Source organism: Ochotona curzoniae, unplaced genomic scaffold (genome assembly GCF_017591425.1).
Source record: "Ochotona curzoniae isolate NIBS_2020 unplaced genomic scaffold, NIBS_Ocur_1.0 scaffold_2587, whole genome shotgun sequence".
Taxonomy (NCBI): Eukaryota; Metazoa; Chordata; class Mammalia; order Lagomorpha; family Ochotonidae; genus Ochotona; species Ochotona curzoniae.
In genome coordinates this window covers 29,800,995-29,826,201 of record NW_024467096.1, presented here as the reverse complement: position 1 = coordinate 29,826,201, position 25,207 = coordinate 29,800,995, and the positions used below count along the sequence as shown (strand labels likewise).

Below are 25,207 nucleotides of genomic sequence, written 5' to 3'. Positions count from 1 at the left end.
TATGGGATCCCGGGCGTGCTAGGCGAGGACTTAACCACTTGCGCCACCGCGCCGGGCCCCTAAATACATTTTTTAAAAGAAAGTTTTTTTGTCAAAAATCTGAAAAGAGTATGCCACTTTATTTTGTGTTTCTGCTTTAACTTGGAAGCATAATTCTTGACGTTGGCCCTAAAGGATTATTTCTAAGAGGAAAATGAAAGCAGCCAGATATGGATGCAGATTTACTCATTTTAATTCAGATGTGCAGATGACATGAAGTTTTTTACACAGAACTTTCATGTCCTTCCTTTGAGCCCCTCCCCTATGGTAAATATGGGGTGGGGGAGAAATTACATGGAGGGATTTTCATGACTTACTGTCATCTGGATAGACAGAGTCTGGCTCTTTCATTGTGTAGACCTCCTATTGACCTCTAAAAGCAGCTTGTAAATTAGGCTATCAAGTTTTCCCTGGCCTGGTCACAACCCAGTTATTCCCTAAACCGATAGTACCTCAGTTCTCCTGGGTATGAAGAACTCAGGTTCCATGACACAGTTTTGTCTCCAGTTGTCCAACATAGGTTAGGTTGCAGGTATGTCACATGCCACCCACTGCAGCTTGAGGCAGATGGACAGCCTGGGAAAGCGAACTGCATTGCTGAAACTTCCTTTAAGGTAACTGTTGTAGTCTACTCTAAACAACATGATGGCAGGTATTGGGGTACAATAATGAAGCTGCCAGTCTGGATGCCTGGAATCAGGGTGTCTCAGCTTGCTTGTGCTCCAGTTGATGCCCACTCTGGGAGGCAGCATCTGACAGCTCAAGGACTGGGATCCCTATCACCCAAATGCTGCCTTTGTATAACAGAAGCGTAATATGTGCTTAGTTAAGAATTCTGTGCCAGTGAGTGAGTTGCAGTCCACTTGCTGTTGGTTCATCTCCCTGGGTCCTTGTCACCCATCTGATCTCCTGTCTAGGTGTCAGGCTCCTGGATTTGGTTTGGTCCCATGCTGGCTGGTTGTAGGTACTTGAAAGATTGCTCTGTCACTCTGCCTTTCAAATTAAGAAAAATTTCAAACATCTGTAGTGAACTTTACCTAAATGCTGTTTTATTATTTGGTTATATTTTCATTGTAAAGGGAGTTAATCTAGTTCCTGGGTTTCTTTCTCCAAAGTTAAAGATTTCAGTCTGTATTAGCAAATTTATTATACAAAATTACAGAGTTTTTCACAATGCAGTTAACAGATCTTAATGAAGTCATATCCTGCAAACATTTGACAAAGCAGTTAGTTCTAATTTATGAAAGGAAACATATTTCATAGAGCATAAAACACTTTTAGCAATAATTAGGCAAATGATGAGGTTACTTCAGAGCTCTTTTTTTTATAAGTGAAGACCTACTGGAACAAGTGCAAAACCTGAATTAGATGCTGGGCTGTAGGCTTCTCCATAAGTTGGTGTCCAATAATAGTGCTTTTTAAGACCATTGGAGACTTCTGCAAGATACACACGTCCATCGACCACAAATGGCTCCACATCTGTATTGTCTGGTTTTAGATAACTCATTTCAATTAAATCTGAATATGCCTAGAATTTTTAAATAAAAGAAAATTGATTAATAATGTATTCAATTTTAAATTAAATTTGCAAATCAAATACAAAATTTCAAATGAGCTATGCTGATTTGTAAGTTAAAAAGCTATTCAAGGGCCAGTGTTTTAGCATAACATGTGAAGCCACTGCCTTCTATGCCTGCATCTGGGCGGTGTTTGAGCCCCGGCCACTCCACTTTGAATCCAGCTCCCTACTAATGCATCTGGGAAAGTGGAAGATGACTCAAGTGGTTGGGTTCCTGCACCCATGTAGGATGCCTGGAAGAGTGTCCTAGCTCCTGACTTTGGCCTGAAGTAGCGCTGGCCAGTGTGTTGATTTGAGGAAGTAAACCAGTGAACCAGGAACATTCCCTCTCTGTAAGGGTGCCTTTAAAAATAAGTAAAACTAAACCTTAAAAAAATTCTGATTTTTCATCACTTCTCGGCCTTTTGGCTAAGACCAAGTGTAAACAAATTCTGGTTTTATTATTTTATTATTCACATAATTTAATATCTTACATAATTTAATATTTGGTTTTAATATTTTATAGATTTTATAGAGATTCAGTTACACAATGAAGTTCTAATATTATAAAACATTTTTTAAAGATTTATTTGTTTTTATTGGAAAGTCAAATCTACAGAGAGAAGGAGAGACAGAAAGCTCTTCCATCTGCTGGCTCACTCCCCAAGTGGCCACAATGGCTGGATCTGAGCTGATCTGAAGCCAGGAGTCAAGAGCTTCTTTCAGGTCTCCCATACAAGCTCAGGGTCCCAGGATTTTGGCCGTTATCTACTGCTTACCCAGGCAACAGGCAGGGAGCTAGATGGCAAGTGGAGCAGCCGGGATATGAACCAGCACGCCCAAATGGGATGCCGGTGTACGCAAGGTGAGGACTTTACCACTAGGATACTGCACTGGAGCCCAAAGGTGGCAGCTTTATCTGATATGCCACAACACAGGCCACCACTAATTCACACTGAAGTTAGGATAACTCTGTCATTTCAGGGGAGAGAAACCTTTTCTTTTTCTTCCAAGGGGCTTTGAATATTTATAACATCATATGGGTGCTATACAAAATTGTCAACTTAAAAATTAGCCTGGCCTTGGCAGGGCCAGACTAAATGATTTTCCGAGTCCATAGATGAAACATTCCTTATCCTCTGTGAGACGCTGATCTTAACTGTCTTCCATGCAGAAATTTCCTTATATATCCCTTAGGGATCTTTGATAACTACGTAAAGGAATAATACAAACAAGTTGAACTGCTTTGTCAATAATAGAAAGTGTGCAGAAATTTAGAGATTAAAACATTTTAAGATTTGCCTGCTTTTGTGTTCAGTTTATCACTCATTACTAGTTCCAGATTCAACCAGCTTCTAGTATGCAACTAAAAGGATATCAGTGTTATTCTAAAGTTACATGTTTTTAAGATACTAGAGCACTCACTTTTTAAAAAAAAATTTTTTGTTTTTGAATGATAGACTTACCTTCCATTCACTGTTTCAGCTTCTCTAATGCCCACACAGCCAGCAGAAGCTAGGAGCCCAGAATTCAACTCAGATTTCCCACATGCACTCGAGTCACCATCTGCTGCCTCCCAGAGTGTGCATTCATGAAAAAGCTGGATTGAAGCTCAAATCAGATACTCCAACATGGGCTGCAGGTATCCCAAGCGTTAACTTAGGTGCCAAATACCCTCCCTAGTGGTGCACATTTCATTATTATTTTTAGTGGTGAAATGCTAGCTAATGCTTTTGCAAACTTGGAAATTTTTAATTGTAAGTTTTCCTGTTATTTTGATTACAAAAACCACAGTAGCACTTTAAGAATCTTGTGTGTGAAGTAAACATTTTTTCTGGGTACTTGTTTGAAAACAAAAAGCGTAACAGCTTTCTTTTTATTTGAGACAAGATGCGGAGACCTAGAGCTCCAATCCAGAAGTCTTGTCCCCAGGTCCCTTCAAAAACCAGTGGTGGGTGAATGCCAACATTAGGATCAAGGAGCTCAGACCAAGTCTTCCATATGGGACCCTAGAATCAGGACCCAGCACTGGAAGTTGATGCCAGGCACCCTGATGCAGGAGATGTATGCCTTAAGTACAAATCTCTAAGCCAGATGTCCACCAAACTAATTGTTTTTATAAGGAAAAATAAAATGAAGAAAAATTAGCTGTCAAAATTTGTATTTCTGTAACAACCTATATAACTTATGTAACATATATAGTATATAACTTATACTATAATCTCTTTAGTTACATATCAGTACAATTATTAGGGAATAGATGAGAAGTTTTGCACATCACTTCAAGAACTGTGGTTTCTAAACTTTTTTTTTTTTTTGCTTTAGAGGAACTAGGACTGTGTAAGTCTGATCTTTAATAGTATTTTGATATTTAACATCTTTCATTATTTCACCCATAAAACTTGCTACTAGTTAACTTTTAGGACTTATGTGAAAAAAATATCAAATTTACAGCATCTAGTTCAACTTTAATCATTTCTTTTATATATATATTTTTAAATTTAGTTAAAATTGATCAGGGTGGGGCCTGGCGCAGTGGCCTAGTGGCTAAAGTCCTCCCTTTGAACGCGCCGGGATCCCATATGCTCGCTGGTTCTAATCCCGGCAGCCCTGCTTCCCATACAGCTCCCTGCTTGTGGCCTGGGAAAGCAGTCGAGGACGGCCCAAAGCCTTGGGACCCTGCACCCGCATGGGAGACCCAGAAGAGCTCCTGGCTTTGGATCGGCGCAGTACCGGCCGTTGCGGTCACTTGGGGAGTGAATCATTGGATGAAGATCTTCCTCTCTGTCTCTCCTTCTCACTGTATATCTGACTTTGCAATAAAAATAATTGAATCTTTAAAGAAATTGATCAGGATGAAAAGGGTCGAGGATCATGGGAAAGTGGGCAAGACCACTGTTCATACACTTTCCCCTTCTTCCCCTTGTATTCGCGGGAGGGGAGGACACAATGGGAAAGACCATGTCCAGCCTCCCCAGTACCTGATGTCTTCCCAGGGTCCCCACTGCGGAGTCTGTTCTGAGGGTTCTTCCCAAGTGTCCTTGTTTGCTCCTGGATGCTGCCAATATTTATGCTCCAAGGACAAGAAAATCCTTCCAAGGTCAATTGGCTGACATAGTCCACCTCAAAGTCTCCATTTGCTCAGAAGCTTACCCTCAAGCTTCACTGGGGTAGTCAGTCAATCTGTTCTTCCATCCTTCCTCCGCAAACCAATGGGTGCTGTGGTCTAATTCAACACTGTCAGCCACATGCTCAGCCCACATGTACACCAGGGAGAGCTGCTACCCAGCCAGAGCAACCTCCAGTAACCCTGACTGGACTGACCCACAGCTCTGGTTTCTGTACCTGCCAGTATGTGCAGTGGACTGATCTGGTCCGTCTAACATCCCATTCAGATTTCATATACATCACTGGGCTTTGATGCCTAACTCAACCCAACCAAACCCACACTCACGCCACTGGGTGCCACTGCCTGTCCAGCCAGGCCCATCCCAGTCCCAGCCCCCATGCTCACCAGTGAGAGCTGTAACCCATCAGAGAGGTGCCCACAGTATCCCCACTGGGCTCACTCCCCACCATGGATCCTGCACTCTCCAGGCAGTTCTACAGTCTAGTTTGACAGGACTTGCCCCCAGACCCAGCACTTGCCACCTGGTGTTATGGTAAAGCTCAACTCACCTGCCCATACCCTGGCTCATACTTGCACCAATGGATACAATTGGTTGACCCAGCCTGGCTGTCTCCCTAACCCAATTCACATGTAGGCCAACAGGTGTCATAGCCCTGTCCAGCCTGGTCTGCCCCCAGTCCTAGCTCTCATGCTCATACTCCCCTACTGGGGTCGCAAACCTCCTCCCTGGTCTCGCATGTGTTGCTTGGTGCTGTATCCCAGTATGGCATGGCTCATCTCACCTGAGCATTTGCTGGTGGGTGCTATAGCCTTGGTCTGGCCCATCTGCCCCTGTTCCAGCTTGCGCTACTTGGTACTGCCACCCAACGCAGCACAGTCAGCCCTCAGTCCCAGCCCTAAGGTGAACTGGCTGGTGATGTGGCCAGACCAAGCCTTTCCTGTACCCCATCCTGGTTCTCAGATCTGCCAATGAGTGTTATGAACTAGTCCAGCCTGGCCCACCTCCATACCTGAGCCACATATGCAAGTACTGTAACTTGGTCTGCTCTGGGCTGCTCCTTGTCTTGCTCTTGCTCTCACCTGCAGGAACTAAGCCCTGGCAGAGAAGTTCCCCAAGCTCTTTTTATTGGGTGTCCTCCCAGGTGGCACATCTCATGCACACTAGAGAGTCCTTGACCTGGCCTGCTTAGTCTACCTCATGTCCTGGCAAAAACAGTAGCTTTGCCTAACTGGCCTACAACCAATCTTGTTCTTACTGTTGAGTGTTATAACCCAGCCACACCTGGTCCATGCCCTGACACAGCTCTCACATGGCCCAGTAGCAGCTGAAATCTAGTCCAGCTTTCCTACACCCATCCTGACTCTCATAAGCACCAGTGGGTGCTGAACTCTAGCCCAGTCTGGCACATCCCAGACCGTGTCCTCATCCATGCCAAGGGACATTGAAGCTATGTCCAACACAGATCACCACCTCCATTCTGGCTCTCACATTCACCAATGGGAACCACAATCTTGCCGGGGAGGGGCATCCCCTTAGCTCCCCAACCAGGCCTGTTCTCAGCCCCAGATCTTCCATATGCCAGTGGTTGCCCTGACCAAGCTCAGCATAGCCCATCCCCTATCTTGACCTTTGCCTTTGGATGCTGCAGCCTGGTCTGACCCAGGCCAACTCTTGCTGGCAAATGCTGCAACCTGGCCCTGCTCAGTTTGCTCCCATCCCTGACTCAGGTAAACCGATATGTGTGGCAGCTTAGCCCAGCATGACCCACATTCCAGCCTGGTTTCTGCACTTGCTAATGAGCTCAGGTTGGCCCTGTCAGGTCACCTCCTTGCAATACCTACTCACACACTTGCCAAGAGGTGGAGCTAGCTTGCCCAGTCTGACCAACACCCAGGCCTGAATCATATGCTCACCAGTTGGAGCTATAGCCACCAGGGGGAATCTCCCAAGTTCCTTCAACTGTCCACTCTCAGTTCCAGAGCTCACATGTGCCAGAGGGTGCTAAGCCCTTACAGGTCATTGACTGCCCCCTCCATCCCAGCCTATGTATGAGCGATAGCCCAGCCTGTCCCACACTGTATTCTTGGGTGTGCCAGTGGGTGTTGCAGTCTGGGCCAATCCAACCTGTGCCCCCTTCAAAACCACCACTGGGAGGACTGAGGGCTTTACAAGGTGCCATTTGGCACCCAGGCGACCCAACCTAAGCTCTGCTGCCTGGGACCTCATCCCTGGGGGAGGCCAACCCCTCCAGCTCTGAGTACCTGGCAGGCAAATGGGCCCAAGCCTTGTGACCTGAGCCCCCACCCCAGGATAAACCCACCCACCTGACTCCAAGCACACGGCTACCCAATGGGCCCTACCCTACAGAGCCAAGCCCTACCACCTGGGATCCCACCTCTGGAGTAGGTCGGCCCCTCCAGCTCCCAGACTTTAATAATTCCTAAGCTACCCATAAATAATATAATGTTATAGAGAAGGTGCTAGAGAAAGTCATCCGTGAGGGGAAAAAAACTTACCACACACGTAGCCTCATCAAATTTGTTTCCCCAAATGTAAATATTAGAAAATGTACAATTTGCTTTCAATGACTGTGAAAGTGCAACAAGGCCTTCTCCCTCTATATTGTTGCTGACTACTGACAACCTGTAGAAAAAAAAAATAACCCTGGAGACTAATATTCCACAAATAAATGTGTTTTTCTTACATACTTTAAAATATTTATTTATTGGAAACACAGAGAGAAAAGGAGACCTTTCATTGTACTGGCTGACTCCCACAATGTCCCAACAGCCAGGACCTGACCAGGCCAAAGCCAGTAGCCTAGAATTCAGTCAGGGTCTCCAGTATGGTGGCAGGGACCTACGTCCCTGAACAATCACCTCTTGCACCACAAGTTGCAGTAGTAGGCTCGTGTTGGGATTGGAACCTCTAACATGGAATGAACATATTCCAAGCAGTATTTCACCCACTGTATCAAACACTCACCCACCTTCAGTATGATTACATTACCCATCATAAAAATATTGGCCATACAATTCCTAAAATCCAAGAAATGCAGTTTTCTAGTTGGATGCATTTTCTTTCAAATTCACTCTTCTTTTGAAATGTATCACATTGAATGCTTATCATTGTCTTTTAAGAATTCAGGACAAAAAAACATTAGCAATCATAACTAGAATTCAAAGGTTTAAAGTTTTTTAAAGATTTATTTTTTAATTGGAAAGTCAGATATACAGAGGGGAGGAGATAGAAGAAAGACCTTCCATTTGTTGATTCACTCCCCAAGTGGCTGCAACGGCTAGAGCTGAGCTGATCCGAAGCCAGGAGCCAGGAGGTTTTTCCAGATCTCCCACATGGGTGCAGGGACCCAAGGCTTTGGGCAGTCCTCAAATGCTTTCCCAAGCCACAAGCAGGGAGCTGGATGAGAAGCAGGGCCTGCCAGGATTAGAACTGGTGACCATATGGAATCCTGATGTGTGCAAGACGAGGACTTTAGCATCCAGACCACCGCACCGGGCAAAGGTCTAGCTTTTGAAAAACACTACTTAGGAAAAACAAATTGAAAGTTTACTGCAATTTAATAATTTAATAATTTAATTGTGGTCCTCCCCCAAGGACCACAATGGCTGCATCACAAGTGGAGCGGCTGGGATTGAATCAGTGCTCTTACAGCTTGTACCACAATGCCACCCCCCTTGTCATAATCTTCAGAGTTAAGGGGTCTGAGGTTATTGTAAAAATTTAATTTCTCTTATTTTGATTAAATGTAAAAACATACTAACGCTTTAAGACTTCGGTTATGTGAAGTTAGAGTTTCACTGAGATACTTTGCTCCTGCGTTTTCAATTCTGTTGAAAGAAAGATCTATAACTTCCAGAGTAGAATTATGTTTCAGTACATCAGCCAAATACACCATTCCATCATGAGTTATTTTATTGCTAGGAAAGAAAAAAAAAAGCGTTGTATTTGAAAATCTGTAGTATATTCTTGCATTTACAATCATAAAATACTTGAACATTGTTACAATAAACAGTACTCAATTTTACTCAGTTTCTAACAAAGCCAATTAAATTTCACTGTTTTCATACTTGTTGAAATACATAAATTGCTTTTTCAAGTTATTTATGAAATATTAATATAAACTAAATATTAAAGGTTCAGATCTAAAAGGTTAGTGATAGTGGCTGCATTCTCTAGTTGTTGGAAATAATGTCAAGTAAAATAAACTATGTACAATGACTGTTAACATAGATTATTCTAATGATTTAACTTTTGAATAATAGGCACTTACCAGCTGACATCAAGGTACCGTAGACTACTGTTAAGATACAGTGCATCACATAACTGCTGTAAACCAGTATTTTTCATATCATGCTTACACAAATGTAGCTCAACAATAAAGTGGTTTTCTTTCAGCATGTGGCCTAGATGAATGGTGGACTCTTCCTAAAAATAGATATAACCTTGTTTCAAACATAAAATTTTGAAGTAGTGCACGTGTATTCCAAACATTCTGTTATTTATTTTTTAAAGGTTTATCTATTTGCTTTTAAAAGATTTATTTATTTTTATTGGGAAGGCAGACAAACAGAGAAGAGGAGAGACAGAGAGGAAGATCTTTCATCCAAAGGATCATCCCCAAGCGGCCACAAGGGCTAGAGCTGAGCCAATTCAAAGCCAGGAGCCAGGAGCTTTTTCCAGGTCACCCATGTGGGTGCAGGGTCCCAAAGCTTTGGACTGTCTTTGACTGCATTCCCAGGCCACAGGCAGGGAGCTGGATGGGAAGCAGGTCTGCGGGGACCAGAACCAGCGCCCATACGGGATCTTGGCCCATTCAAGGTGCAGACTTTAACCACTACTCTATTGCACTGGATCCAAGGGTTTATTTATTTGAAAGGCAGTTATACAAGAGCGGAGGGGAGGAAAACAGAGAGAGGGAGAGAGAGAGAGAGAGAGAGAGAGAGTGAGAGAGAGAGAGAACAAGTGTGTGTAAATCCATCTGTTGGTTCATTCTCCAAATAACTACAACAGCCAAGGCTGGGCCAGGTAGAAAGCCAGGAGACTAGAACTCCATGCAGGTCTCTCATGTGGATCCTGGAGCCCAAGAACTTGTGCTGTCTTCTACTGCTTTCCCGTCACATTAGCAGGGAGCTGGATCAGAAGTGGAACAGACAGGACTCAAACTGGCCCACATGATGCAAATGGTGGCTTAACCCATTGCACCAAAACACCAGCCCCCAAATTACTTTTTAAAACGCTACATAGGGCCCAGCGGCGTGGCCTAGCGGCTAAAGTCCTCGCCTTGAACGCCCCGAGATCCCATATGGGCACCAGTTGTAGTCCCAGCAGCTCCACTTCCCATCCAGCTCCCTGCCTGTGGCCCGGGAAAGCAGTCGAGGAAGGCCCAAAGCTTTGGGACCCTGCACCCGTGTGGGATATCCAGAAGAAGTTCCTGGATCCCAGCTTTGGATCGGCACAGCACCGGCCCGTTGCGCTCACTTGGGGAGTGAATCATCAGATGGAAGATCTTCATCTCTGTCTCTCCTCTCTGTATATCTGACTTTGTAATAAAATAAATAAGTCTTAAAAAAATGCTACATAAAGATCAATCTTAAGATTATCCTGGAGCAGGCATTTGGTCTAGGGGCTAGGATAACTCCATCCAACAGTGGGGTCCCTGGGTGGGATAACCTGCTCCAACTCTGGACTCCAGCTTCCCGCAAGTGTAGACTGCAGGAGGCAGTGATGCTATCGAGGTGACTGGGTTCCTGCACACATCTAGGAGACTTGGCCGGTGTTCCCAGTTCTTGCTTCATAGCTCCTGGTTCACTCCCCCAGTGCTTGGCACAGACTTAAGCCAGAAGCCCAGAACACAAAAGGCTTCTAATGACTAGAAAGCAAAAGTAAAGCCTATTTAGGAATTTGGGCATACAATACTGTAGACATCAGAGTCTTCTGTCTGTCTCAATGGATCTCTCAGTTTGCCCTTCAAATAAATACAAGTAAAAAGAATATTAATAATAATAATTAAAAGATTATTCATCTAACTTGCACTTGACCTATCTTAATTCATCTTTATAAATGTAAATGCAATTACTAAATGATTAAGGGGTAGGCACTGCGGTACAAGGGGTTAAGATACTGGTTGGGGTGCCAGCATGCCATATGCAGTTCAAGTTCTTGTCTTGGCTCCTTACTGTCTGATACAGCTAAAATGCCTGGAAGGATGGGCATGGCACAGTAGCCTGACGGCTAAAGTCCTTGCATCCCATGCACTAGGATTCCATATGGATGCCAGTGCATGTCCCAGTGGCCTGACTTCCCATCCAGCTCCCTGCTTGTGGCCTGGGAAAGCAATCAAGGACAGCCCAAAGCCTTGAGATCCTGCATTTGTGGGGGAGACCCGGAAGAAGCTCCTGGCTCCTGGCTTTGAATCAGCTCAGTTCCGGCTGTTGTGGCCACTTGGGGAGTGAATCAGCGGGTGGAAGATCTTCCTCTCTGCCTCTCTTCTTCTTTGTATATCTGACTTTCTAATGAAAAAAAAAATCTTCAAAGAATACTCATAAATCACTGGCACCGTATCTTCAACACTCACGTCAGGCTCCTGATCTCAATGTCCTGTTAATGCAGACCCTGGGAGGCAGCCTTGATAAGTCATGTAATGTAGCTTGCCACCCTGCTGCCCAGATGGGAGACTTGCATTGAGTTCTTGGCTTCAGGCTTCGTCCCCAGTCAAAATATGTTCCAAGAGTTTGGAGTGGGAACCAGAACATGGGAACATTTCTCTCAATCTTTAATCAATCTTTCTTTCTCTCCCAACCCTCAGCCTCATCTCTCTGCTTCTCAAACCAGTTTAAAACAAAAGAAAAAGTTAAATAAGGTTAATTCTCTCTTTTTAGAAAAAGGCCCAAGTTCATCTGAAGATTGAACTTTAAATGAACATTTGAACACTGAACTTGGATGTTGACTTTTGCACAGTACAGAATGCTTTGACATTTACCTTGTCTTTTAGGAGCAATAACTGTTTTTGAGCTGCTGTTCCCTGGCTATTGCCTGATGGGAGGGGAAGGCTGCCCCAGAGGATATTAAGCAGGGAGAAGCCTTGGAAACAAAGACTGTGCTTCGCCCAACTCTCTGTCTCTAGCCAACAGCTTACTTAGAGATAAGACCAAGTCCAAATTTCTCCAAGATTTAGTAATGGTTCAATTGAGTCACATCACCATAACGGTAAAACAGCTGTCACTAGGTTCTTTGAACTTGGCCTTTAAAACTGCAACCACTAAAGTATTTTGACTTTTACAGGTTTATTCTCTCAGAGAAAATGTGACATGTGCATGAGCAGTTACAAGCAACATCTATCTGAAAGTGCATTTATCATAAATATATCAAGGATTAACACAGTTTTCCTTTAAATCATTTATGAATAGTAGTTTATTAGTAAACAATTCCAAAAGTACAGTAAATACATGTGCCCTGACATAGAGTGCAGTAGTATCTATGTTGTTCTCATAAGTTATTATTACTTACTGTCACTGTATATACTCACCTGTTCACCATACAGTATGGGTCGGTTCAGGTTCATTCCCTTGATTGCCTCGTTTTGAGCTAATACGGTAGCAAATGCTATCACACTTTCCATACCCTAAAAACAGGTAAATCCATTAGGGAAACTGACAGACTGAGAAACTGACAGACTGAGAACCCTTGCATAAATAGTTCAAGGTCTGAAGTTCTGCTCCATCAAAATTTTGCTTTATAAAGGTTATGTATTTCTGGCTCTTGCAACTGTAGGTTGATGAAATTCAGAAATGAGTTGATACTCTTTTCTTTGTTCCCTAAAGACTAACTCCAACTTGCCTGGTCCGTTTCCTGGGTGCATGTGTAGGGCTTGTTCCCAAGCCTCGAGGTTCTGTGTGATTCATGGAGACTGAGATCTTGTGTGGTCAGACATACATGTGGATCTTAGCTGGGGCTCAGTATAGACATCCCTGTACAAGCATCCAGTGTTCCCCCACATACTCACATGTGTTGGGTGGTAGGAACACAATTACCTGCCACACTTTGTCATAGGTTCCACTGGCCTCCCTCTCTAACCCAAATGGCCACAACAGCCAAGGCTGACACACTGAAGGCAGGAACTTCACCTGAGCACCTGGGCCATCTACCACTGCTTTTTAGATGCCTTAGCAGGGAATCTGGATGGGAAATGGAACAGTAGTAACTAAAACCAATACTCATATGGGATGCTGGCTTTGCAGGCAGTGGCTTAACTCACTGCATCTCAACACCAATTCCACTTTTTCATTGTGAAAATCTGTTAGACTTCATATTTCATTATTCTTCCCTTCAGACTGCTGCCATAACTGAATGTACAAAATATTTCCTCTGTGTCATTTTTATATTAATACTTTCCCACGAAATCAGCTCAGTCTTCTACTCTAAAATTCTATCACTGTCATAAATAGAGGCATTAACTAACATGAATATCAAAGTTACTTCACCACGCAGGCAGTGCTTAGAGTGAGCAGCCTCTCCAGCTTCTTTGCCTGCAATGTTCTGTGAACTCTGCACATGGTGGCTTATCCTCACCTTCCAATACTCCAAAATATTGCCGCCTCAGGTTTTCAGTGACCGTCCTACCAAGCAGAATTATCTCTTCTCACTGTCAAAGTTCATCTTGATAGCATTTCTCTTGGTTTTCCTTTTTTTAGGATTTATTTATTTGAAAGAGTTCTAGAGAGGGACACACACACACACACACACACACACACAGAGCTTTCATCTGATGATTTACTCTTCAACTGCCCATAAATGGCCAGGGTTGGGTGAGGCTGAGGCGAAGAGTCGGGAACTCCACTGATTCTTCCATGTGGGTGCCAGAGTCCAAGCACTTAGGCATATTGCTGCCTCACAGGAGGCACATCAGCAGAGAGCTGGCTCAAAAGCAGAACACCAGGGACTCAAGCCGACATTCCAACAAAGCATGCCACAATTGCATGTTTCAGCTTAACACACTGCACCTTGGGTTGAATTTTTTAAAAGACTTACTTATTTTTTCTAAAGATTTATTTTATTTCATTAGAAATTCAGATATACAAAGAGGAGGAGAAACAGAGAGGAAGATCTTCCGTCCAAGTGTCACGCCCGAAGTGGCCGCAATAGCCAGAGGTGAGCAACCAGGAGCCAGGAGCCTCTTCTGGGTCTCCCACATGGGCACAGGGTCCCAGCACTTTGGGCCATCCTGCACTGCTTTCCCAGGCCACAAGCAGAGAACTGGATATGAAGTGGGGCTGCCAGGATTAGAACAGGTGCCCATATGTGATCTTGGAGTGTGTAAGGAGAAGACTTTAGCAACTAAGCTATTGTGCCAGACCCAGATTTACTTATTTTTATTGGAAAGGCAGATTTTTACAGAGAAGGAAAGACAGAGATAGAAAGAGCTTCCATCTGCACATTCATTCCCAAGTAAGTGTTATTTTTTCTTTTAGAAATTCCAATGTAAATTAAGATGTTCTAAGGATGCAAGTTTTAGGATTTTTTGTTGTTGTTGTTATATTGGGTAGTTTTCTACAGTATTTACTGTGACCTTATTAACACTCTATATTGTTAAACTGAGGGAGAGGAAAAACCACCTTCTCTCTGACATCTGACATTAGTGGCAAGATTACTCTGTAAGCCTATCATTTAGGCAATCCCAGAAACAATAGTGAATGTTGGGTTCCATGGTGGAATGACCCACAACCAGGGTGGTTTTCTCATAGCTTGTTCACTCACCAGATCACAGTCACCCAGATCTAATTTCTCTAAAGAAGAATTCATTTGCAACATGGTGGCAAAAAACATTCCACCTTTATTTTCAATCTTGTTTCCAGTCATGCGTAGGTATTTTAGAGTTGTATTTCTCTGGAAAGGAAAAAAAAAATGAAAACTCATTTAAGTTTTAATATACATAATCCTCTAAATTACATGTTGGGAAATGATTCACCTGTTTGTAGATTCATCAGTTTCTTATGGAGACATAATACGTTTCCTAAAGTTGACATTCGATTTCCCATAATAGATCATAATTGAGTTTAGCAGAAAGAATGTCCAAGAAATAGACACCTAAACAATATTTTTCCTCTAATGCAATATCTATACATTTATCCTCTAAGAAAATTATACTTTTGGGCCCGGCATAGTAACCTAGTGGCAAAGTCCTTGCCTTGCATGCACCAGGATCCCATATGGGCACTGGTTAGTATCCTGGCTGCTCCACTTCCTATCCAGCTCCCTGCCTATGGCCTGGGAAAGCAACCGAGGATGGTCCAACACCTTGGGATTCTGGTGTACCCGCATGGGAGAACGGGAAGAAGCTCCTGGTTTCAGATCAACTCAGCTCCGGCTGTTGCAGCCACTTGGGCAGTGAACCAACAGACAGAGGATCTTCTTCTCTGTCTTTCCTTCTCTCTGTAAATCTTATTTCCCAATACAAATAAATAAATAAATGAAGCTTTTAAAAGAAGAAAATTACACCTTTTTGTGTAGGTGAAATTGACAAGTAATGTCCATTTTATGGATAGATGGCAGTATATTCAACCATCAGTGAACACACACATGGCTTTTTCCTTTTTGGCTATCCTTATAATTAGATATTTCGGCAGTTGTGTGTGGCCCCATGCCTTCAATTATAGAGGTTGAATACCTAAGAATGAAATTGCTGCATCATGCTATAACTCTATTTTCTATTTTGAGAAGTTGTTTCCTGAAGTGACTGCACCTTTTCACAATTCTCCCAAATGTATGATCTTGTATGTGTTTTGTTGTTTTCATTTGTTAGTTTTAGCATAGGGGATTTTTGTGGATTTCTTGGGACTTTGTATAGAACACAAGATCATGCCACACACAGATAGAATTTTACTTCTTTCCTGGTTTGGATATTTGCTTGCTTGCTTGCCTAACTGCCTTGGCTAGACACTCCAGTGCAATGTTAAATAAGAAGCACGAAAGGTATATTTTCTTTCGGAACTTATGGTGAAATGAATGCATTTTAGTTATAATTAGATGCACTATTACGAATGTCCTATTTATTCCTTAGAAAAATGTAGTATCTAAAATTTTCTTGGTGAAATAATTCATTTTTAATAAAGGAGATTGAGAGATGGAATTCATCTTTGCAGCTGTCAGGGAAATTGAATTACTTTAAAAATTAGGTGGGGGAAGGAGAAGTGACCACTTAATGTGTATGGAGTCACCTTTGGGAAAATAAGGTATTGTGGAACTAGCTGCAAATGACGGCTGCACAGCATTCATACATCAAACACCTCTAGACTGCATTCTTCTGCTTGGCAATAAAAAGGAATGCAGTATAGGCATTGTTACAACATGGATAATCCTTGATACATTAAATCAATCATGAAGTCAAATATTGTGTGCTTCTACTCATAACCAAGCAAATCTATTTATAGAGGGTAGATTAATGACTGCTGGATACTGGGGAGCAGAGGGAGGGAAACGCAGGGAGTGCTTGATAATGGGTGGAGGGCTTCTTTCTGGAGTGGTGAAAGTATCCTAAAACCATTGATGATGGTGGTGATGCTCCTGTGAATATAACTTAAAAAAATATCTAGTGGAGCAAAGATTTTACCAAAGATAAACTATTTTTATATTTTTATATTTATATTTTTATATCTCAATAAAGCTGCTTATTTTTAAAATGAGTTTCCAAAAGTGTTCATCTAATGTTCAAGTTCAGTAAACTGAAGTAAAAATATGGTAAAAAATAAATTCCTATCATATTAAAATAAGTTCACATTAACGCTTAACTTTGTTGTTGTCAAGCTATCAGAGCTAAAATTCCTTAGAATTAGCTAGAAGTAGATAAATGCTTACACGCAGTACATTAGCAATCACTTCTGCACCATCAGGCCCAATATCATTAAACATAAGGTTTAAGTAAACAAGATACAACTGTTTCTGTAAAAAAGAGAGAGAAATTATTATACATGCCTTATTTATATTTGCACATATATACTCTCTCTCTCACACACATATACACACACGGTTTATTTTAGTAAAAATGTAACTCCAAAGGATTTACCCCCAAAAACTAAAATTTCAGAAAAGCAACTACCACTAAGGAAAAAAAATCACTATTCTCATTTAAAGGAAATACAATTGCAATATAAATGACAGAAAAGGCTACATTGTGATCAGCTGCTGGAAGTAGCTGTGCTTTTTGTGTTAACTCACAGAGCCTAGGTGGATAGGAGAACTCAGGAATCCTGGGTCCCAGCCCCAATAAGATACACGTTTCTAGGATATTTGAACTGTTATACATACAGCACGAAAAAAAAAAAAAAACTTTAAATACTATAGCTGAGTCTGAACCATTTGACATGTTGCAAAACTTGCGTTCTTGTATATGTCATTGGACCAGACAGGTTTCATTGCCAAGTGAGCCAAGCACAGTTTGTAGTGACATAATACCTGAATCAGCTTTGCAGCGTAGTATGCACCAACATCACTTAGGAAATTATATCTAACATCCAAACCTAAAGGATACAGAAGAATAGAAGCTGATACTCCTGGTAGAGAATGCTTCCAGAATCAGAAAATGCAAAGCAGTGGGTGCTGATTCTTCAGAAAACATACCTGAAACGTATGGATGATTTCTTAAAATTTTGGAAAGAATCCAAAAATCTTCACCTGTTACTCTTTCTACTGGTATTAAACGATTGTTGCCAGCAAAGTTTACTGTGATTCCTTTTTCCAATCTGTTCATGTTTTTAAAATTATTGAAGAAATTCAGTAAAGAAATAAATGTCATCATATGTAAACAGTAACATTGTATCTATTGGAACTAGTATATGGTATACACAGATAAAGATTTGAACGTCGTACAAAGAACACAAAGAATCCTCACGTTATAGATAACAACATGACCATGTCAACGATTTATCTAAATTCACCCAGGTCACCGGAGCTCTATCTGGAGCTCAGGCTTGGGGACTTGTGCTGGTGTTCTTCTCAGTGCCCTAAGACTTGTCAATAGTGCTGTGCACCTGCATGTTTATCAGTATCAAGAGACAGGTCCATCTTCTCAAGCATTTTCCACCAGCTATACAATCACTGAGTAGGCCAGGGATTGACAGAGGTGATAAAGTGTTGCTGTTTCTTACCCCTTTTTAATTTCTTCATCCACTTCTTGGAGGATTTGTAATACAAAACTGTTAACTTTCTGGTGTTTCTCCATACACAGGTTATAATAATCTTTGTGGAGTTTGGCAAGAGAATCTAGAACTTTTGAAAAAAAAAAAAAACAAACACATCTATCAACACATATAAATTATTCCAGAAGCTTTAAAAAACAAAGGGACTGACACTGGCATAGCAAGCTAAGCCTTCACCTATGGCACTAGCATCCCACACAGGTGCTGGTTTGAATCCTGATGTCTTTACTTTCAACCTGGCTTCCTACTAACGGCCTACTAATTGCTGATACCTCAAGTCCCCTGCACCCACAGGGAATCCTGGCTCCAGAAGGACCCAGCTCTGGCTGTTGTGGCCATTTGGGGGTGAGTCAGCATATAAAAAAATCTCTCTCTCTCCCTCTCTGTATGTGTGTGTGTGTTTCTACATCTTTCCTCTGTGACTCTGCCTTTCAAATAAAAATAAATCAGGGACCGATGCAATGACTCAGTGGCTAAATCCTCACCTTATACACACTGGGAATCCAGTTCGTGTCTTGGCTGCTGCTTTTCCCATCCAGCTCCCTGCTTGTGGCCTGGGAAAGCAGTAGAGACTGGTCCAAGGCTTTGGGACCCTCTACCCACATGGGAGACCTGGAAAAACTCCTGCCTCCTGGCTTCAGATCAACCCAGCTCCAGCCATTGTGGCCACTTGGGAGTGAACCAACAGACAGAAGATCTTTCTATTTGTCTCTTCTCTCTGTAAATCTACCTTTCCAACAAAAATAAACAAATCTTTAAAAAAATACTTTTATAAAAGCTTTTTTTTTTCAAATATGAGTATATATAGGTCATTAGAATGGAGACAGAATTTAAGAAAAAAACAGAAAAAAAGAGACAATTTAAGAATAGAAGAAGAAAAATAAACGTAATGGGAAAGAGAATAAAAATACATTTTGTAGAACAAGGGCCACGGAGGGTGGGTTCGGTCAGCAACTTAATTTGGCTGTGATGTGAAGAACTAAACTCCACTATGTAGCAAGTAGTGAGGAAAATGATGTTCAGAAACATTAAACATTTAGTTTGAAATCATGCAACTACTATGGGCAGAGTACAGACTGACTCCACAGTATTTCCACTCTGCTTAGTGAGTTACAGTAACTCAAGTTCCTTTATAACAGCCTCAAATAAAGAAAAGTTTACCTGATAGTCTAAGTTAAAACGAATCTGAAAAATACCCTAGTCTCATAACCTCCTAAACACCTTACAGAACACCCCAGCTTGGCAAAACCTTTGGAGGTGGCTGCTTCTTTGTTCCAAATCGAGGCTTGGTCCACAGCAGCTCTTCCTTTTCCTGGGAGCTTCCATATTCACTTCTCACTAAAGGAAACAAAACAAAGTCTCTCTCTCTCTTTATTCTATGCACTTTTTCTTAATGGTCTTCAAACAAAATCGATCTTTGCCCAGGTCCAGGTCTTTTGCTGCTTTTCTTAGATGCACAGGCAAGACATTGTTTTCTGTCCTTCTGCCTTTTCCTGTATGTCTCTTTGAAAACCCATGTGATGGGCCCAGCACGATAGTGTAGTGGTTAAAGTCCTCGCCTTGCACGCACCAGGATCCCATATGGGCTCAGGTTCTAATCCGGGTGGCCCTGCTTCCCATCCAGCTCCCTTGGGACCCTGTACCCGCGTGGGAGACCTAGAAGAGCTCCTGGCTCCTGGCTTCGGACTGACTCAGCTCCAGATGTTGCACTCACTTGGGGAGTGAACTAGAGGGATGGAAGTTCTTCCTCTCTGTCTGTCCTCTCTGTCTCTCCTCTCTGTATATCTGCCTTTCCAATAAAAATAAATAACTCTTAAAAAAAAAAGAAAGAAAGAAAACCCATGTGCTGAGCTCTCACTGCCTAATTAATCTGGTGTGTGCTTTAGTTTCTGTTTTTTAAGAAGTTGGCCTCTCCTCTAAGTACCTGCAATCTTAGGAATGTTTTTTGTTGAGTAGATTTCTGTACTATATGAACTGAAAAGTTTGCTAAACAGAAATGAAAGTCAAGATTTGGGAGAAGGAACATAATTGTCTGAAATGAAAGGAAATGAACTTTTCTTATGTATGTATGTCCCATACACGTACTCCCATTTGGACATTTCCATATCAAAAAGAAAACTGGCTCATCAGCTCTTCCCTGTCAGACAAGGAAGGAAGGAAGGGAGGGAGGGAGGGAGGGAGGAGGAGGAGAAGGGGAGAGAGAGGAGGAAAGAAAAAAGAAGGAAAGGAAGGAGGGAAGAAAGAAAAATTGTTAAGTTTCTGCTGTACTACTCTGCTGCTTTCCTTACAATTTAAAATTTGCTGTTTATTTTATGTCAGAATTTTACTGAACCAGTAATTTAATTCCCATACTATATTTATATTGGAAAAATCAATAAGTCATTCTTCAAACTATAAAGCAAAAAGAAAATAACCCAACTAGGCAGGAAGTGTCAAGAATCTAAGCCACACTGTGTTTTCCACTCTCACACCTCTGGCAGTGTGTTTGAACATCTCTAGGAAAGGGGCTCCCTTTGGACAAGTTCCCCTCAAAGTATTCTCTTATGCACGGGAGCAGCCAATTCCTGGAAACCCAAGGGAGTCAGACTTGATGGTTGCATCCAGGAACCTGCACTGTGTAACGGTAACATAGAGGGCGGACATGGCAATGTCCATCTACCAGCTTCTCTGAGGTTTATGTAAAAGGTTATGTAAGCGCACAGTTTTGCTTTTGCAAACGCACACTCTTTGCTTAACTTTCTTTTTTTAAAAAAAAAAGATTTATTTTTATTATTTTTTTTTATTGGAAAGGCGGATATACAGAGAGGAGAGACAGAGAGGAAGGTCTTCCGTCCGATGATTCACTCCCCAAGTGAGAGCAACGGCCGGCCGATGCTATGCCAATCCGAAATCAGGAGCCTCTTCCGGGTCTCCCACACGGGTGCAGGGTCCCAAAGCTTTGGGCCGTCCTCGACTGCTTTCCCGGGCCACAGGCAGGGAGCTGGAAGGGAAGTGGGGCTGCCGGGATAGAACCGGCGCCCATATGGGATCCCGGGCGTGCAAGGAGAGGACCTTAACTACTGCGCCACCGCGCTGGGCCCTGCATAACCTTCGAATACATCATTATGTTTATTTGAAAGGCATCCCAACAGAAACAGATCTTCCTTTAGGGGGCAGACTCCCCACATGCCAAGAAAAGCTGGAACTGACTCAAACCGAAGCCAGGAATTCAATCAGAATCTTCCATGGTGGTAGCAGGGGCTCAACCACTTGAGCCACTACGTTCTGCCCTTCAGGGTACGCATTAGAAAGAGCCTGGAGTTGAACTCAGGTGCTTCAAGATGGGGTGGGGCACCCCAAGCGGCGTCTTAAGTATTGTGCCAAAGCCTGCCCTGCTGCACACACAAACACACATACATCAAGTATTAACACGGAGATGGGGAAGCTGGGCACGGGGTGTGGTCGGGGGAGCAGCTGTTGGGGCTGACCTCACTATTCCACAGGCGCAGAGATACTGCGCCAAACAGAATGGTAAAGGCGCCAAGGCCGGAGGGATTCAAGGCCTGCTATCCAGTGCTTCCACGCAGAGGCCAAGAAGCTGCCTCCTACACACACCACGAACACACACCACCAGCACCACTACCACCTCACACACCAACCCCTTCCTCGACAGAAACACCTTCTCCGGATCACCGAGGACAGACGCAACGCCTTCCTTCAAGTCCCTGCCTCAGCTGGGGCTCCCTCTGCACCGCGCCCGCCCGCAGCCAGCTCCGGGGACTCGGCCCGGTGCCAAAGGACACCCTACTTCTTACTTCGTTCTTGTGACAGGGTCCAAACTGGAAAAGAGAACGGGGTGCGGGCGTGCCTGGAGGACTTGGCTGCCAGGCCCGGGGCGACACCCTCCATCCTGCCCGGGAGGCCGTGTAGGCCGCGGCGTTGCCATGGCGACCGCGCGCCCCGCCCCGGCGGGCCTCGCTGGAGGAGACGGGGCGGAGCGAGGGCGACGGCAGGTGCCGCCCGCGGCCTCTGGGATCCCGCTGCTGGGTCATCCTGCGCTGGGCTAATGGCTCACTGCGATGGCTCCCCGGCTTCTCAGCCCGGAGGAGTTAGCTCCTAGGCTTGGAGGCCTGGGCAGCTAGACGCGGATGCCAGTTCCTCCCTCCAAATGTGCACCTACTTGACAGGGACCCAAACCCCAAACGCTGGCGCCCGCACTGTTGAGGGCCTGGGGCTGTGGGATCATAAAGGGTTTGTGGAGGGCGCGGCCGTGGGCACGGCTGCTCCCAGCAGGGCCGCCCCCAGCAGGGCCGCCGGCACTGGGCCGCGGAAACGTGCGCGAGCGCGGGACTGCTCGGCGTGCGCTGGGGAGGCAGGTACTCGCGAGGACCCAGATGGGTACCGAGAGTGGGGAGGCGGGCAAGGCCGGATCCACGGGGAGTCCCGGCGTCCTCTGAGGAGCAGTTACGGAGCAGGGCTGTGGGAGTCGAGGCGTCCACCGCCAGAGCAGGAGAATGGCTCGCCAAAGCCCTTTTTGCGACTGTTGTTTTTTCAACTGCCTTTGGCTCCGAAGAATTCTTGTGCCAAAATGGCATGGGAAGGCTGGCGTATTCTGCCGTCCTTCGTTACTGTTCCATGATTCTCCGGTCTCAGGCCCATCAAGGCTGCTGTTGGCTTGTCTGTAATCCACTGGTTGTTAACGGGGAAACAGCTCGTGAGTGAAGTTCAAAGCCAAACTTTGACATTATGTTTGTTCATGGCAAATTATTATGCTATCCAGAGTCACACACCGTAGTAACCCAAAGGCCCTAGCGTAACTCTCCAGCTTAGGTAAAATCAAACTTGGAAATTTTGAAATTTGGAAAGTGTGAAGACTACTAAATGGTTTTCTCGGGTGTTAAAATCAGAAAACAAAGAGTAATTAAATTATCTACATTGTGGCTTCTTGAAATGAAGATGTATCATTCCTTTTCAATTATTTGAAAGGCAGAGAGAGAGATTCCCTCTATAATTATTGGGAATTCTATCTTGCTGGGTGAGTGACCCAACTACACCTGCTGACTCCCAAGGTATACATTAGCAGGCAACTAGAATCGGGCAGAGCCGAGACTAAAACTGGGCACTCTAATATGAGCTACAAGTATCTTAATTAGCTTGCCAAACCTATGGTTCACATCATGCTATTTAGAAACTGCCCCCACAGTTATGTCAGACTATAAATAAATAAATGAATGAATGAATGAATAAGTAATTAAGTAAGTAAAATCTGATCATGTCTAGGCAGGCAGTAATATTTAAGAAAACACAAATAATATCAATCTTGGGATTGTCACGTAGCTTAATGGGTTATGTCTCTGCCTTTAGTGCCTGCGTGCCATGAGGGCATCAGCTGGATGCTCAGCCTTTCCACTTCTTATAAAGCTCCTTGTGAATGCACCTGAGAAAGCACAGGACAGTCCAGTTGCTTGGGTTCCTGCACCCTTATGAGAGACCTGGAAAAGGCTCTTAGCGCCTGTTGCAACCTGGCCCAGCCCCTGCCATTGCCACCATATGGAGAGTGAAGTAGGAGATGGGAAGCGTTTCCCTTTCTCTCTCACTGCCTTTTAGTCTGTTTAACCTGTCTTTAAATTAAACAAATCTCTAAATCCTAACTTTGTAATCTTGGTTAAATCCAAAAATTGATCAACAGATTGATCTATGAATCTCAGAGAGTTGTCATCTTCATTCCAGACACATCTGGGTTATTGACAAAGATGAGAGAATGCAGGAACATACACAATTAGATATTCTAGCAGGTCTTATCATGGATCAATATAATCAAGGAGAATGAACCCTTTCTTTCATTTCATCTGTAATCAAAGTGACTGAATTTTCCCGGTGGGGGGAGGGTTTAGTAAATGCCATAAAACAAAGTCAAACCTGAAACCTCAAACTCTAGGAGAATGAGTTTAGTAAAGTCTTATGAACACATGATGTGAAAAATGAGGCAAAAGCGTATCAAATTCTCTGTTGCTATCCCTCTTCCTACTGTGTTTGGAGAAGAGTCCTTTTGCTTGGTCAGTGATTGTATTTGTAAGAAAGACATAACAGTGGTCTCCTCCATGGGAATATTGTGAGGAGATAACAGTTTAAGGACAATCTGGAGCACATAATGAATGTTCTATGTGTTCTATATTTTCTTCGATATTGTTCTCCTTCTCAGGCCAGATACTATGTATGAATAGTCTGAGAGATTGAAGCATTTCCAGATATTTTATTTAGGAAATCCTGGGGCCAGCACTGTGGCATGGGGGCCTAAATCTCCACCTGCCAGGCTAGCATCCCATATTGGCACTGATTTGTGTTCTAGCTGCCCCATTTTCAATCCAGCTACCTGCTAATGTGCCTGGGAGGATAGCCCAGTGCTTGGACTCCAACACCCACATGGGAGTCATGGAAGACCCCAGAGACCTCCTAACTCCTACTTTTGGATCAGCTCAACTCAATTGTTGTGACCCTTTGGGGAGTCACCTTACAACTCTGCTTTCCAAACAAAAATAAGTAAATCTAAAAGTGAGAGAGAGAGAGAGAGAAAAACGAAAAATTTTGACCTAGTGGACTGAACTAGATTAGACTAATTTAATCTTCCTGAAGACTGCATAACAACCACAACAGAAACGTTGAAGGCAGTTCAAAGCAGAATTGAATCAATAGGTAACCTTTCTTTTCTTCACATAGCAAAAGGCAGCAGTGTTCCAGAGCTCTATTTGAGGATAGGGGTAAAGTAACAAGGATCTGTACCACTTACAAATATAGAACAAGCATGTTAGGGGTGAGGCTGGAAAACACCCCCTTGGTCTGGGCACTAGCACTCCAGCAAGAAGGTGACCATCTGAAGAAGAGCAAAGATGCGAGAGTCATGCCGGCCACCGTTATGTCTGGATTCCTCCAGGTTGCCCTTTAGGCTCTGGAGGGGTCTATGTGTAGGTATTAAAGATGTGGTCTTCTGTAACACACAGTTACCATCTTACATTTATAAGTCTTCTGCTTTTTAGTCTTGAGCCAGTTTGGGAACTTCTACTAAAAAGAAAAAAAGCATATATGCTGAAATTTTGATATGGATTGCTTTGAAACTGCAAATTCACATTGGAGAAAAATGGACATTTCACATAACTGAGTATGCTGATCTGTGAGTACTTTATTTTCTTTCTGGATTGCAGTGTTACTGAATTATAATTCTCTGCCATTTCACTTTGTCCTGTTTAGGGACTGAAGCTCATCCTGATATCCAAGCTTATGATCCAGGCTCC

The 25,207-nt window shown here is 43.4% G+C and overlaps 1 protein-coding gene across 1 annotated transcript; it reads right to left on the bottom strand.

Moving 5' to 3' along the window:
- Positions 1-1,072: 1,072 nt before the first annotated feature.
- LRRC34 (leucine rich repeat containing 34) lies at positions 1,073-21,826 on the bottom strand. Its single transcript, XM_041002778.1, has 11 exons — positions 21,734-21,826; positions 17,889-18,009; positions 17,362-17,483; positions 17,197-17,261; positions 16,600-16,683; positions 14,503-14,631; positions 12,275-12,370; positions 9,020-9,174; positions 8,511-8,666; positions 7,245-7,371; positions 1,073-1,567 (listed from the first exon to the last, which is right to left on the bottom strand). Exons 2-11 carry the CDS (start codon positions 17,960-17,962, stop codon positions 1,364-1,366), a joined length of 1,212 nt encoding a protein of 403 aa, XP_040858712.1. The 5' UTR covers positions 17,963-18,009; positions 21,734-21,826; the 3' UTR covers positions 1,073-1,363.
- Between the last annotated feature and the right edge of the window lie 3,381 nt (positions 21,827-25,207).